At 46.9% G+C, this 14,029-nt stretch overlaps 1 protein-coding gene across 3 annotated transcripts in view; it reads left to right on the top strand.

Moving 5' to 3' along the window:
* The window catches only part of LOC115161900 (E3 ubiquitin-protein ligase TRIM9-like), an 83,335-nt gene extending 72,765 nt beyond the window's left edge, over window positions 1-10,570 (top strand). For 2 of the 3 annotated variants that reach the window (XM_029712718.1, XM_029712717.1), the window contains 4 exons: window positions 682-820; window positions 2,798-3,101; window positions 7,236-7,398; window positions 9,013-10,570. In XM_029712718.1, the coding sequence (XP_029568578.1) occupies window positions 682-820; window positions 2,798-3,101; window positions 7,236-7,398; window positions 9,013-9,093 (687 nt within the window). In that variant the 3' untranslated portion in view covers window positions 9,094-10,570. Of the gene's footprint in view, window positions 1-681; window positions 821-2,797; window positions 3,170-7,235; window positions 7,399-9,012 lie in introns of those variants that run through there. The other variant, XM_029712719.1, reaches the window with a different exon arrangement.
* The last annotated feature ends 3,459 nt before the right edge of the window (window positions 10,571-14,029 follow it).

Here is a 14,029-nt window from a genome sequence, read left to right as displayed (position 1 = left end):
TACCACTATTACTACTACTACTACTACTACCACAACTACTGCAAGTACTACTGATGCTGCTTTACTCAGGCAGCTAAACCCAAGTGTACCAACTCTCGCCCTCTCGTTCCCTCCTTTCCTCTCTCTCTGCCCCCCCTTTCCCTCTCTCTCTTCTTCCGTCTCGCTCTCTGCCCCCCCCCCCCCTCCTCCTCTCTCTCTCTCATCAGCACTAAGTCTAAAAGTCTCTAAATGGGCCAGTGTAATTATAGATAGATAGAGCACCCCTCCCTCTGTTAGCCTTGGTTGATATTGTTTCATTTATCTTCTCGTTATTGGACTGTGTGTTGTTTAACAAGCTCACATCTTAACCGTTAGACCAAGAGGACATTCTCAAGGTCCAAGGATGACATTTGGGCTTACAAGTCTCAGGCAGAGCTACCTCATCACCAACAAATCACCTCTGCTACATTAGCTAATTAAACGTGTTTTATACTCTTGTAATTTAGTCAGTTCTACAATCTCTGTTGTGACAAATAGCTGCCATCGTCTAGCCTCGTACAACCATCCTTCCATTCTGTTTCCAAACAGAAGTATGAGGCTAGCCACCATCATACCAGTGTGATGATTATCTAACAGGAAGTTGTCATGGTTCTAACAGGAAGTTGTCATGGTTCTAACAGGAAGTTGTCATGGTTCTTACAGGAAGTGTACGTGGGGACGGAGACGATCTGCACGGTGGATGGACTCCACTACAACAGCACCTACATGTCCAGGGTCAAAGGCTTCAACGCCAGTGGAGTAGGACAGTACAGCAAGATACTGGCCATGCAGACCTCCGAGAGTAAGCCCTACCTGAGCCCACTCTATAGAGCATATGGCCCCCTATTCCCTATGTAGTGCACTCTAAAGGGAATAGGGGTTCCATTTGGGATGCAATCATACTGTATGTGCTGTAGTGTCGCCAACTCGTTGTCATGCCCTAGACATGTATGTTTAGCATGGCAATGAGCCAACGCAGACAGGAGTTGGCTAAAGCACATACTGATTGGTGATGGTGAATCTAAAGAGCATATAGACAGCAGCCTAGCAGACCTGGGTTCTAATTAAGCATTAAGGACCGAGGAGGTGTGATATATGGCCAATATACCACGGCTAAGGGCTGTTCTTAGGCACGACGTAACGCAGAGTGCCTGGACACAGCCCTTAGTCGTGGTATATTGGCCATATACCACAAACCCCCGAGGTGCCTTATTGCTATTATAAACTGGTTACCAACGTAATTAGAGCAGTAAAAATAAATGTTTTGTCATATCCGTGGTATACGGTCTGATATACCATGGCTGTTAGCCAATCAGCATTCAGGGCTCAAACCAACCAGTTTATAAATAGTATTTGATATCTTTCGAACACTTTAGCTGTGCTTGAATGGGCTCAAGCAAACACTCAAAGTATTTGAAAAATGTATAATACTGTTTAAACCCAGCTTTGGTACACACACACACACACAGTATTTCCACCCTCCCTTACACCTGCCTGCCACCTGCCTTCCCATTGTGTATGCTGCTCAGCTCTACACGTACGAACGAACAGACAGACAGACAAGAGAAGCTTGTCATGCTTCAGTGGACCTGTGAAATCCAGACAGCTCCTTCTCTCTGTGTGACATGATTTTGGAATGGATTGTCTCTTTTGATGTTCTCCTATGCAGCTGTTGGTTTAACAAAGATAATAATGTATCTAGAAAACAAGACAGACATGTCCGGATAGATTCTGATGCCAGGCAACCAGGATTTGTTTTGCCTTTAATTTTCTCACCGTCTGGAAAATAGTCTAGGGGAACGAGTGCTGTAATAATCTACGTAGCCCTTGTCGTTGGTTTGGAAAAGAATCCCTAGGCTGGTTGGAATATGCTTGGATCTTCTCTGTGATACTAAAACGGCCACTGAAAAGAAGCAGTTTCCCTGATAAACTCAACACGGCTTTTACAGTCTCTACCACCCTCCCCACTCACCCTCCACTCTCACCTCCTTTACTCTCTCTCTCTCTCTCTCTCTCTCTCTCTCTCTCTCTCTCTCTCTCTCTGTCTCTCTGTCTCTCTCTCTCTCTCTCTCTCATTGCACCTGGACAATCTCCATGTGAAATGCAAATACTGGCCACAGGTATGGATGGTTCACACACCCTTTAACCCTCTCCTTGCTGAATGTCTCCTGGGCTCTACTCCGCTCCACTCCTAACCTGATCATTGCCAATGTCATCACAGCAACCAATCATTGAATTGATAACCAAGGGGTGAGCAGTTTGCTGTCTAATGAGGGCTTCAGTTATTCAGGTTTCACTGGGAACATCCAATCAACATTTTTTTTTACTTATATTATGTTCCCATGGGAACACTCGTGTTCTGATGTTCCAATTACCATGGTAACAGTATCAGGTCCCATAGAGTGCCCACAGAGATAGCAACTTCCCTCTCCTTGAGTGTCTAATGGAGTATTATATTTGTAATATCTGTCATGTATTTATAATAATAGTTTATTTGACAGTATGTGCCAGAGATTGGTTGTCATTCCACTCCTTGTATTGCTGTGTCATATGCCAAAGACAATGTTTGTCAAAGACTGGAATGATAGCTAAAATGTGAACACCTTGGGGTCCCCGGGACCGGGTTTGGGAAACGCTGGTCTAACCCCACCTCAGACCACCAGTTTCTAGCCTCATCTCCTCTGTTAGGTGTTTTCACCATGCTGATGGTTCCTTATGGTGGAAAAACAGAAGACTGAACCTCTTTATCTGTCTGTATGTGTGTGTCTACTTCCTGTAGTTGCCTGGTTCACCTTTGACCCTGCGTCAGCCCACCCTGACATCATCCTCTCCAATGACAACCTGACAGTGACGTGCAACAGCTACGATGACAGGGTGGTCATGGGTAATTCCGGCTTCTCCCGCGGTGTGCACTACTGGGAGATCACGGTGGATCGCTATGACAACCACCCGGACCCTGCGTTCGGGGTTGCCCGCGGCGACGTGCTGAAGGACGTGATGCTGGGTAAAGACGACAGGGCCTGGGCCATGTACGTGGACAACAACCGCTCCTGGTTTATGCACAACAACTCACACACCAACAGGTAGGTCACCTGGTACACCTGATGCATCCACACCAACAGGTAGATCACCTGGTACACCTGATGCATCCACACCAACAGGTAGATCACCTGGTACACCTGATGCATCCACACCGACAGGTAGGTCACCTGGTACACCTGATGCATCCACACCAACAGGTAGGTCACCTGGTACACCTGATGCATCCACACCAACAGGTAGGTCACCTGGTACACCTGATGCATCCACACCTACAGGTAGATCACCTGGTACACCTGATGCATCCACACCAACAGGTAGGTCACCTGGTACACCTGATGCATCCACACCAACAGGTAGGTCACCTGGTACACCTGATGCATCCACAACAACAGGTAGGTCACCTGGTACACCTGATGCATCCACACCAACAGGTAGGTCACCTGGTACACCTGATGCATCCACACCAACAGGTAGGTCACCTGGTACACCTGATGCATCCACACCAACAGGTAGGTCACCTGGTACACCTGATGCATCCACAACAACAGGTAGGTCACCTGGTACACCTGATGCATCCACACCAACAGGTAGGTCACCTGGTACACCTGATGCATCCACAACAACAGGTAGGTCACCTGGTACACCTGATGCATCCACACCAACAGGTAGGTCACCTGGTACACCTGATGCATCCACACCAACAGGTAGGTCACCTGGTACACCTGATGCATCCACACCAACAGGTAGGTCACCTGGTACACCTGATGCATCCACACCGACAGGTAGGTCACCTGGTACACCTGATGCATCCACACCGACAGGTAGGTCACCTGGTACACCTGATGCATCCACACCAACAGGTAGGTCACCTGGTACACCTGATGCATCCACACCAACAGGTAGATCACCTGGTACACCTGATGCATCCACACCAACAGGTAGGTCACCTGGTACACCTGATGCATCCACACCGACAGGTAGGTCACCTGGTACACCTGATGCATCCACACCTACAGGTAGATCACCTGGTACACCTGATGCATCCACACCAACAGGTAGGTCACCTGGTACACCTGATGCATCCACACCAACAGGTAGGTCACCTGGTACACCTGATGCATCCACACCAACAGGTAGGTCACCTGGTACACCTGATGCATCCACAACAACAGGTAGGTCACCTGGTACACCTGATGCATCCACACCAACAGGTAGGTCACCTGGTACACCTGATGCATCCACACCAACAGGTAGGTCACCTGGTACACCTGATGCATCCACACCAACAGGTAGGTCACCTGGTACACCTGATGCATCCACACCGACAGGTAGATCACCTGGTACACCTGATGCATCCACACCGACAGGTAGATCACCTGGTACACCTGATGCATCCACACCGACAGGTAGGTCACCTGGTACACCTGATGCATCCACACCGACAGGTAGGTCACCTGGTACACCTGATGCATCCACACCAACAGGTAGGTCACCTGGTACACCTGATGCATCCACACCTACAGGTAGATCACCTGGTACACCTGATGCATCCACACCTACAGGTAGATCACCTGGTACACCTGATGCATCCACACCAACAGGTAGGTCACCTGGTACACCTGATGCATCCACACCAACAGGTAGGTCACCTGGTACACCTGATGCATCCACATCAACAGGTAGGTCACCTGGTACACCTGATGCATCCACACCAACAGGTAGGCCACCTGGTACACCTGATGCATCCACACCGACAGGTAGGTCACCTGGTACACCTGATGCATCCACATCAACAGGTAGGTCACCTGGTACACCTGATGCATCCACACCGACAGGTAGGTCACCTGGTACACCTGATGCATCCACACCAACAGGTAGGTCACCTGGTACACCTGATGCATCCACACCAACAGGTAGATCACCTGGTACACCTGATGCATCCACACCAACAGGTAGATCACCTGGTACACCTGATGCATCCACACCAACAGGTAGGTCACCTGGTACACCTGATGCATCCACACCTACAGGTAGGTCACCTGGTACACCTGATGCATCCACACCAACAGCTAATGGAGAGGCTTTGTATAATGAAACACCAACCAATCCACTCTGGCTAGTGTAACAGTGTTGCTTCCATCCCTCTCCTCGCCCCTGACCTGGGCTCAAACTAGTGACCCTCTGAACACATCGACAACAGTCACCCGCATAGCATCGTTACCTATCGCTCCATAAAAGCCGCGGCCCTTGCAGAGCAAGAGAAACAACTACTTCAAGGTCTCCGAGTGAGTTACGTCAAAGATTGAAACGCTACTAGCGCACACTGCTAACTAGCTAGCCATTTCACACCGGTTACTCTCACCCCCCTTTGACCTCCTCCTCCTTTCCCACAGCAACCAGTGTTCCAGGTCACGGAACCAATGTAACAGTGTTACTTCCGTCCCTCTCCTCGCCCCAACCTGAGCTCGAAACAGGGACCCTCTGAACACATCGACAACAGTCACCCTCGAAACATCGTTACTTATCGCTCCACAAAAGCCGCGGGGAAACCACTTCAAGGTCTCATAGCGAGTGACGTCACCGATTTTAAACACAGCTAGCTGCTAACTAGCTGACCATTTCACACCGGTTACACGACTGTGAAGATACTGTTTCTATGACCTGTATGCTTAAGATGTGTCAGTAGGACTCAAATAAAATCTAATTGTATTTGTCACATGCTTGGTAAACAACAGGTGTAGACATAGTGAAATGCTTACGGTCCTTTTCCAACAATGCAAGTTTTTATTTTTTAATTAAGAAGAAGAGAAAAAAAGGACTGTAGGTATTTACAGTGCTTTCAGAAAGTATTCACACACCTTTACCTATTCCACATTTTGTTGTGTTATAAAGTGATTAAATATATATTTTTTTTCTCACCATAGTATTGACTCAAGGGTGTGAAAACGTAAATTAGATATTTCTGTATTTCATTTATTTATAAAAAAAATGTAAACATGCGTTCTCTTTGTCATTATTAATATTTTTTATAATTCATAAAGATTTTTTTTTTTTTTATAATTTATGATGAATATCCGGTGTTTCTACATCAAACAGTTGTGTTATACAGTGCATTCGGAAAGTACCCCTTGACTTTTCCCCCATTTTGTTACATTACAGCCTTATTCTAAAATGAATTAAATCGTTTTTTCTTCCTCATCAATCTACACACAATACCCCATAATGACATCACAAAACCCCATAATGACATCACAATACCCCATAATGACATCACAATACCCCATAATGACATCACAATACCCCATAATGACATCACAATAGCCCATAATGACATCACAATACCCCATAATGACATCACAAAACCCCATAATGACATCACAATACCCCATAATGACAAAGAAAAAACAGGTTTTTCGATTTGGGTGGAGTGCTGCAGACATGGTTGTCCTTCTGGAAGGTTCTCCCATCTCCACAGAGGAACTCTGGAGCTCTGTCAGAGTGACCATCGGGTTCTTGGTCACCTCCCTGACCAAGGCCCTTCTCCCCCGATTACTCAGTTTGGCCGGGCGGCCAGCTCTAGGAATACTTTTGGTGCTTCCAAACTTCTTCCATTTAAGAATGATGGAGGCAACTGTGTTTTTGGGGACCTTCAATGCTGCAGACAATTTTTGGTACCCTTCCCCCAGATCTGTGACTCAACACAGTCCTGTCTCGGAGCTCTACGGACAACTCCTTCGACCTCATGGCTTGGTTTTTGCTCTGACATGCACTGTCAACTGTGCAACATTATATAGACAGGTGTGTGCCTTTCCAAATCATGTCCAATCAATTAAATTTACCACAGGTGGACTCAAATACATTTGTAGAAACATGTCAAGGATGATCAATGGAAACAGGATGCACCTGAGCTCAATTTTGAGTATTATAACAAAGGGTCTGAATACTTATGTAAATAAAGTATTTTTGTTTTTTTTATACATTTGCTAAAATTTCATGAAAACCTGTAATTCACTTTGTCATTATGGGGTATTGCGTGTAGATTGATGAGAATTTTATATTATTTTATCAATTTTAGAATAAGGCAGTAACGTAGCAAAATGTGGACAAAGGGAAGGGGTCTGAATACTGTATACTATGCATACTGTATGTATTTGACATTGTGTGTTTCTCTCCAGGACGGATGGGGGCGTCAGTAAAGGGACTACAGTAGGAGTGTTGTTAGACTTCAACAGAGGGATCCTCATCTTCCTCATCAACGATGAACAGCAGGGTCCTGTGGCCTTCGAAGGCATCGAGGGGCTCTACTACCCTGCTATCAGCCTCAACCGAAACGTACAGGTAACATAGAAACAACATAGAAACAACGTTATAGCCCCAACGTAGAAACAACACTATAGCCCCAACGTAGAAACAACGTTATAGCCCCAACGTAGAAACAACGCTATAGCCCCAACGTAGAAACAACGCTATAGCCCCAACGTAGAAACAACGTTATAGCGCCAATGTAGAACAATGACATTCTTGTCTTGCACGAAATCACGCACAGAACAAGAAGTATGGCTGGTGGCATTGTCATGCTGGAGGGTCATGTCAGGATGAGCCTGCAGGAAGGGTACCACATGAGGGAGGAGGATGTCTTCCCTGTAACGCACAGCGTTGAGATTGCCTGCAATGACAACAAGCTCAGTCTGATGATGCTGTGACACACCGCCCCAGACCATGACAGACCCTCCACCTCCAAATCGATCCCGCTCCAGAGTACAGGCCTCGGTGTAACGCTCATTCCTTCGACGATAAACGCAAATCCGACCATCACCCCTGGTGAAACAAAACTGCGATTCATCAGTGAAGAGCCCTTTTTGCCAGTCCTGTCTGGTCCAGCGACGGTGGGTTTGTGCCCATAGGCGACGTTGTTGCCAGTGATGTCTGGTGAGGACCTGCCTTACAAAAGGCCTACAAGCCCTCAGTCCAGCCTCTCTCAGCCTATTGCGGACAGTCTGAGCACTGATGGAGGGATTGTGCGTTCCTGGTGAAGATCTGTGAAGTTATTTGGATTTTTACGAATTATCTTTGAAAGAAAGGGTCGTTTCTTTCTGTGCTGAGTTTAGTTTTGATGTCTTCACTATTATTCTACAGTGTAGAAAATAGTCAAAAAATAAAGATAAACCCTGGAATGAGTAGGTGTGTCCAAACTTTTAACTGGTATTGTCAGTGACGCGAAGCTAGAGACAGGCATTTGTAGTTCTGTATGATAGCCACATTAGCAACTAATTAGCATTCGATTTTTGTGGAGGGCGACAGGGGTAAATACAGGCGAAAATATTGATAAAAGTTCTTGTCCTAGAGAGATTTACACGGTTGTCAAAACGTCATACCAAAGTAAGCCTACACTAAACACAGCCCTCATATGAAGTTGGGGCGACAGGTAGCCTAGTGGTTAGAGCGTTGGACTAGTAACTGAAAGGTTGCAAGATCGAATCCCTGAGCTGACAAGGTACAAATCTGTCGTTCTGCCCCTGAACAAGGCAGTTTAACCCACTGTTCCTAGGCCGTCATTGAAATTAAGAATCTGTTCTTAACTGACTTGCCTGGTTAAATAAAGGTAAAATAAAAAAGTATTTCTAAAATCTCCTATGGAAAAAATTACTGGTGGAAAAATGATTGGAACCATTTCCCTGTTTGATTGCTAGGTGTTATGGGTATTATGGCTCTATTGGTAATCGTAATACAGTGCTTGCTAACGCCTCATGCAGACACCAGCAGCAGTGATACAATAGCTCAGTCTATTTCTCATTAGTTCAACAACTCCACCTGCTGTTCAATACCTGCAATGACATCTATATACAGATAGATGTTCGATCTGCTTCGAGAAATACTATTTTCTGCTGCTTGGATATGAGGAGGAGGAGGATGAGGGGGAGGAGGAAGATTATGATTTTGTTTGTTCTGTAGGTGACCCTGCACACCGGCCTGCCCATTCCTGACTTCTACACTCCAGGGGAAGCAGACCTGTCTGGTGTATTAAGGAGTTGACTCAGCACTGCAGTGAAGCAAGACAAGACAAGGGCTACGTCCCAAATGGCACACTATAGCGCACCCTATTCCCTTCATAGTACACAGGGCTCATAGAGCTCTGGTCAAACGTAGTGCACTATATAGGGAATAGGGTGCCATTTGGGACTCGGAGAATGGCTGCTCACCTTCTGGGCTCTCTAAGTGTGAATCCCAAATGGCACCCTATTCCCTATATAGTGCACTACTCTTAGCTAGACTCATGCTAAAAGTAGTCTGCTATATAAGGAATAGGGTTCCATTTAGGGCTCATTCAACTCACAGCCATGTACACAACACCAGGTCCCTATTCCCTAGCTTCTATAGACCAACCAGGCCCATTGTCATACGTCAGATAGTGCAACCTTCGCCTGTTGATCGCAGAACTAGCGTTGGGTTGGAGAGACGTCAGTGCCTGACGCAAGACAATGCTCCTGACCTCTACAGACCACTGGACGGTCCGGACCCATAGCCTTGACTGTACAGTACAAGATACTCTCAATACTCAGCCATACATTTACTGTACATACCAACTGAGCCATGGACACCCAACTCACAACAGGAAATGGAACTCTGATTTGGCTTACTGCCCTGTCTAAACATGTCAATTATTATGATTGGTTGAAAAGTGAACTAGATTCATCCATCCAACCAATCCAAGAAGACTACTTACTACTCATCACCACACTCTAGAACCCCTCTGGACTCTAGAACCCTGCCCTGTTAGTTCTGGTTCTAGATCTCTGAAGAAGACAGCATAATGTCATCATAGAACCTTTAACTTTAGACATTCTCTGTCTCTCTCTCTCTCTCTCTCTGTCTCTCTCTGTCTCTCTCTCTCTCTGTATCTCTCAGCCACACACACACACAAACATGCACACACACAAACATGCACACACACACACACACACAACGACCCTGTTAACATAGTCTGTACAAACCACTTCTCCACACTAACATTTCAACAGAATCCTTGTCCCACCTTGTCCCACCTAACACTGTCTCTCATGAGACTGCAGAAAGGAACAAGAGTGGATTACCCTTGATGACAGCCAGGGGGAGCAGAAGAGGAAACTCATCTACCTGCTGAAGAGGCCCGCTGGGCAAAAACTGGTTGAATCAATGTTGTTTCCACGTCATTTCAAGCTAAAAATTCTATGTGATGACGTTGAATCAATGCGAAAAACTGATTGGATTTGAAAACAAGTTATCAACGTAGGGGAATTCTGTCATTTGTTTCACCAAACTTGTAACTTAAATCCAATGACATGCTGACATTTTTTGTTGATTTCACGTTGACAAGTCAACCAAATGTATATCAAAACTAGACGTTGAACAGATGTTCCCAGTGGGGGAGGACTGGCTGACGAATGTAATGATCCCTGACAGAAAGCAATAGGCTAAATTCCAAATAGCACCCTACTCCCTTTGTAGTACACTACTTTAGACCAGGGCCCATAGGGTAGTACACTACATTAGACCAGGGCCCATAGGGTAGTGCACTACTTTAGACCAGGGCCCATAGGGTAGTACACTACTGTTGACCAGGGCCCATAGGGTAGTACACTACTTTAGACCAGGGCCCATAGGGTAGTACACTACTGTTGACCAGGGCCCATAGGGTAGTACACTACTGTTGACCAGGGCCCATAGGGTAGTACACTACTGTTGACCAGGGCCCATAGGGTAGTGCACTACTGTAGACCAGGGCCCATAGGGTAGTACACTACTGTTGACCAGGGCCCATAGGGTAGTACACTACTGTTGACCAGGGCCCACAGGGTAGTACACTACTGTTGACCAGGGCCCATAGGGTAGTACACTACTGTTGACCAGGGCCCATTGGGTAGTACACTACTGTTGACCAGGGCCCATAGGGTAGTACACTACTGTTGACCAGGGCCCATAGGGTAGTACACTACTGTTGACCAGGGCCCATAGGGTAGTGCACTACTGTTGACCAGGGCCCACAGGGTAGTACACTACTGTTGACCAGGGCCCATAGGGTAGTACACTACTGTTGACCAGGGCCCATAGGGTAGTACACTACTGTTGACCAGGGCCCATAGGGTAGTGGACTACTGTTGACCAGGGCCCACAGGGTAGTGCACTACTGTAGACCAGGGCCCATAGGGTAGTGCACTACTGTTGACCAGGGCCCATAGGGTAGTACACCACTGTTGACCAGGGCCCATAGGGTAGTACACTACATTAGACCAGGGCCCACAGGGTAATGCACTACTGTTGACCAGGGCCCATAGGGTAGTACACTACTGTAGACCAGGGCCCATAGGGTAGTACACTACTTTAGACCAGGGCCCATAGGGTAGTACACTACTGTTGACCAGGGCCCATAGGGTAGTACACTACATTAGACCAGGGCCCACAGGGTAGTACACTACTGTTGACCAGGGCACATTGATGTTTGCTGCTCTCAAACTGGCCCGTAGGGTTCTGGTCAAATGTCGAGCCCCACATAGAGAACCGGGTGCCATGTGGACGGACTGCCATGTGGGACGGACTGCCATGTGGGACGGACTGCCATGTCGGACGGACTGCCATGTGGGACGGACTGCCATGTGGGACGGACTGCCATGTGGGACGGACTGCCATGTGGGGCGGACTGCCATGTGGGACAGACTGCCATGTGGGACGGACTGCCATGTGGGACGGACTGCCATGTTTGACGGACTGCAGACATGGACTGTATTTCTATTGTATTCTGTAAATTTGACGCTACCAGTGGCTTTGCTTTTTGAACTTGAGTCTTATCCGTAGTTTGTAACCAATGAAATACAGTCGACTTATTCTATTCTACTAAGAAGACCTTTATTTATTCAAACCTATGGTACATCCCACATGGCATTCCCTATACAATGAACTACTTCTGACCAGGGCTCTTTGGCATCCTCTGTTTCTCCACAGTACATCTGTCAGTGAGATGGATATAAACGCTGAATATATGTCTGTCTGTTCGTGCGTCCTGTTCGTTGGGGGTGGGGGTGGTGTTGGGGGTGGTGGAGGTGGTGTTGGGGGTGGTGGAGGTGGTGTTGGAGGTGGTGTTGGTGTTGGGGGTGTTGGAAGTGGTGTTGGTGGTGTTGGGGGTGGAGGTGGTGTTGGGGTGGAGGTGGTGGAGGTAGTGGTGGAGGTGGTGTTGGTGGTGGAGGTGGTGTTGGTGGTGTTGGTGTTGGTGGTGGAGGTGGTGTTGGTGGTGGAGGTGGTGTTGGGGTGGAGGTGGTGTTAGTGGTGGAGGTGGTGTTGGTGGAGGGTGTGGAGGTGGTGTTGTGTTGGGATGGTGTTGGGGTGGAGGTGGTGTTGGGTGTGGAGGTGGTGTTGGAGGTGGAGATGGTGTTGGTGGTGGAGGTGGTGTTGGTGGTGTTGGTGGAGATGGTGTTGGTGTTGGAGGTGGTGTTGGTGTTGGGTTGGTGTTGGTGGTGGTGGTGGAGATGGTGTTGGTGTTGGAGGTGGTGTTGGTGTTGGGTTGGTGTTGGTGGTGGTGGTGGTGTTGGGTGTGTTGGTGTTGGTGATAATGTATTTATATTTTTTATTTAACCTTTATTTAACTAGACAAGTCAGTTAAGAACACATTTTTATAATGCTTGATGGTTTCACTCCTACATTGTCTGTTTTGAATAAGGTGCTACTGCAACGCAGCGTACTAATGCTCTTCCTGTAGATGACTGAATCCTAGGGAAGCGTCCCATATAGCACCCTATACCCTATAGAGTGAACTACTTTACACCAGTGGCTATAGGGCTCTGGTCAAAAGTAGTGCACTAACTAGGGCAGGGGTTCTCAAAGTGGGGTCCGCAGAGGTACTGTAGGGTATCCATTGTCAGATCTCTATATATACACTTCATGACCAAAAGTATGTGGACACCTACTCGTCAAACATCTCATTCCAATATCATGGGCATTAATATGGAGTTGTTCCCTCCTTTGCTGCTATAACAGCCTCCAGTCTTCTGGGAAGGCTTTCCACTAGATGATGGAACATTGCTGTGGGGACTTGCTTCCATTCATCCACAAGAGCATTAGTGAGGTCAGGTACTGATGTTGGGCGATTACGGCTGGCTCGAAGTCGGCGTTCTAATTCATTCCAAAGGTGTTCGATGGGGTTGAGGTCAGGGCTCTGTGCAGGCCAGTCAAGTTCTTCCACACCAATCTCAACAAATCATTTCTGTATGGACCTCGCTTTGCGCAAAGTGGCATTGTCTTGCTGTAACAGGAAAGAGCTTTCCCCAAACTGTTGCAAAAAAGTTGGAGGCACAGAATCGTCTAGAATGTCATTGTATGCTGTAGGGTTAAGATTTCCCTTCACTAGAACTAAGGGATCTAGCCCGAACCATGAAAAACACAGCGGTCCCGTTTTGTTTGCTTGTGTGGCCTACCACTTCGCGGCTGAGCCGTTCTTGCTACTAGATGTTTGCACTTCACAATAACAGAATTTACAGTAGACCGGGGCAGCGCCAGCAGGGCAGAAATTTCACGAACTGACTTGTAGGAAAGGTGGCATCCTATGACGGTGTCACGTTGAAAGTCATTGAGCTCTTCAGTAAGGCCATTCTACTGCCAATGTTTGTCTATGGAGATTGCATGGCTGTGTGCTCGATTTTATACAGCTGTCAGCAAACAGGTGTGGCTGAAATAGCCGAATCCACTAAATTGAAGGGGTGTCCACATACTTTTTTTTACATATAGTCAATATTACTAACAACAACAGATTAAAATAATTTTGGACGAAGGGATCTGCGGAATAAGTTTAGAGAGTGTAATACAATAAAATACAATGTCATTTTATTAATCTACAATTTTCTGTTCCCAACCCTGTGCCTGGTTGTCTACAAGCAGGACTTACAGGGATATTGGTATCTACAGTACTACACCAATTGTACATTTTTCAACTCAATACCCCAAA

The sequence above is a fragment of the Salmo trutta genome, chromosome 25, assembly GCF_901001165.1.
Source record: "Salmo trutta chromosome 25, fSalTru1.1, whole genome shotgun sequence".
In the NCBI taxonomy this organism is placed as follows: domain Eukaryota; kingdom Metazoa; phylum Chordata; class Actinopteri; order Salmoniformes; family Salmonidae; genus Salmo; species Salmo trutta.
The sequence above is the reverse complement of the archived record's forward strand: the minus strand, read 5'-3'. Positions and strand labels throughout refer to the sequence as shown.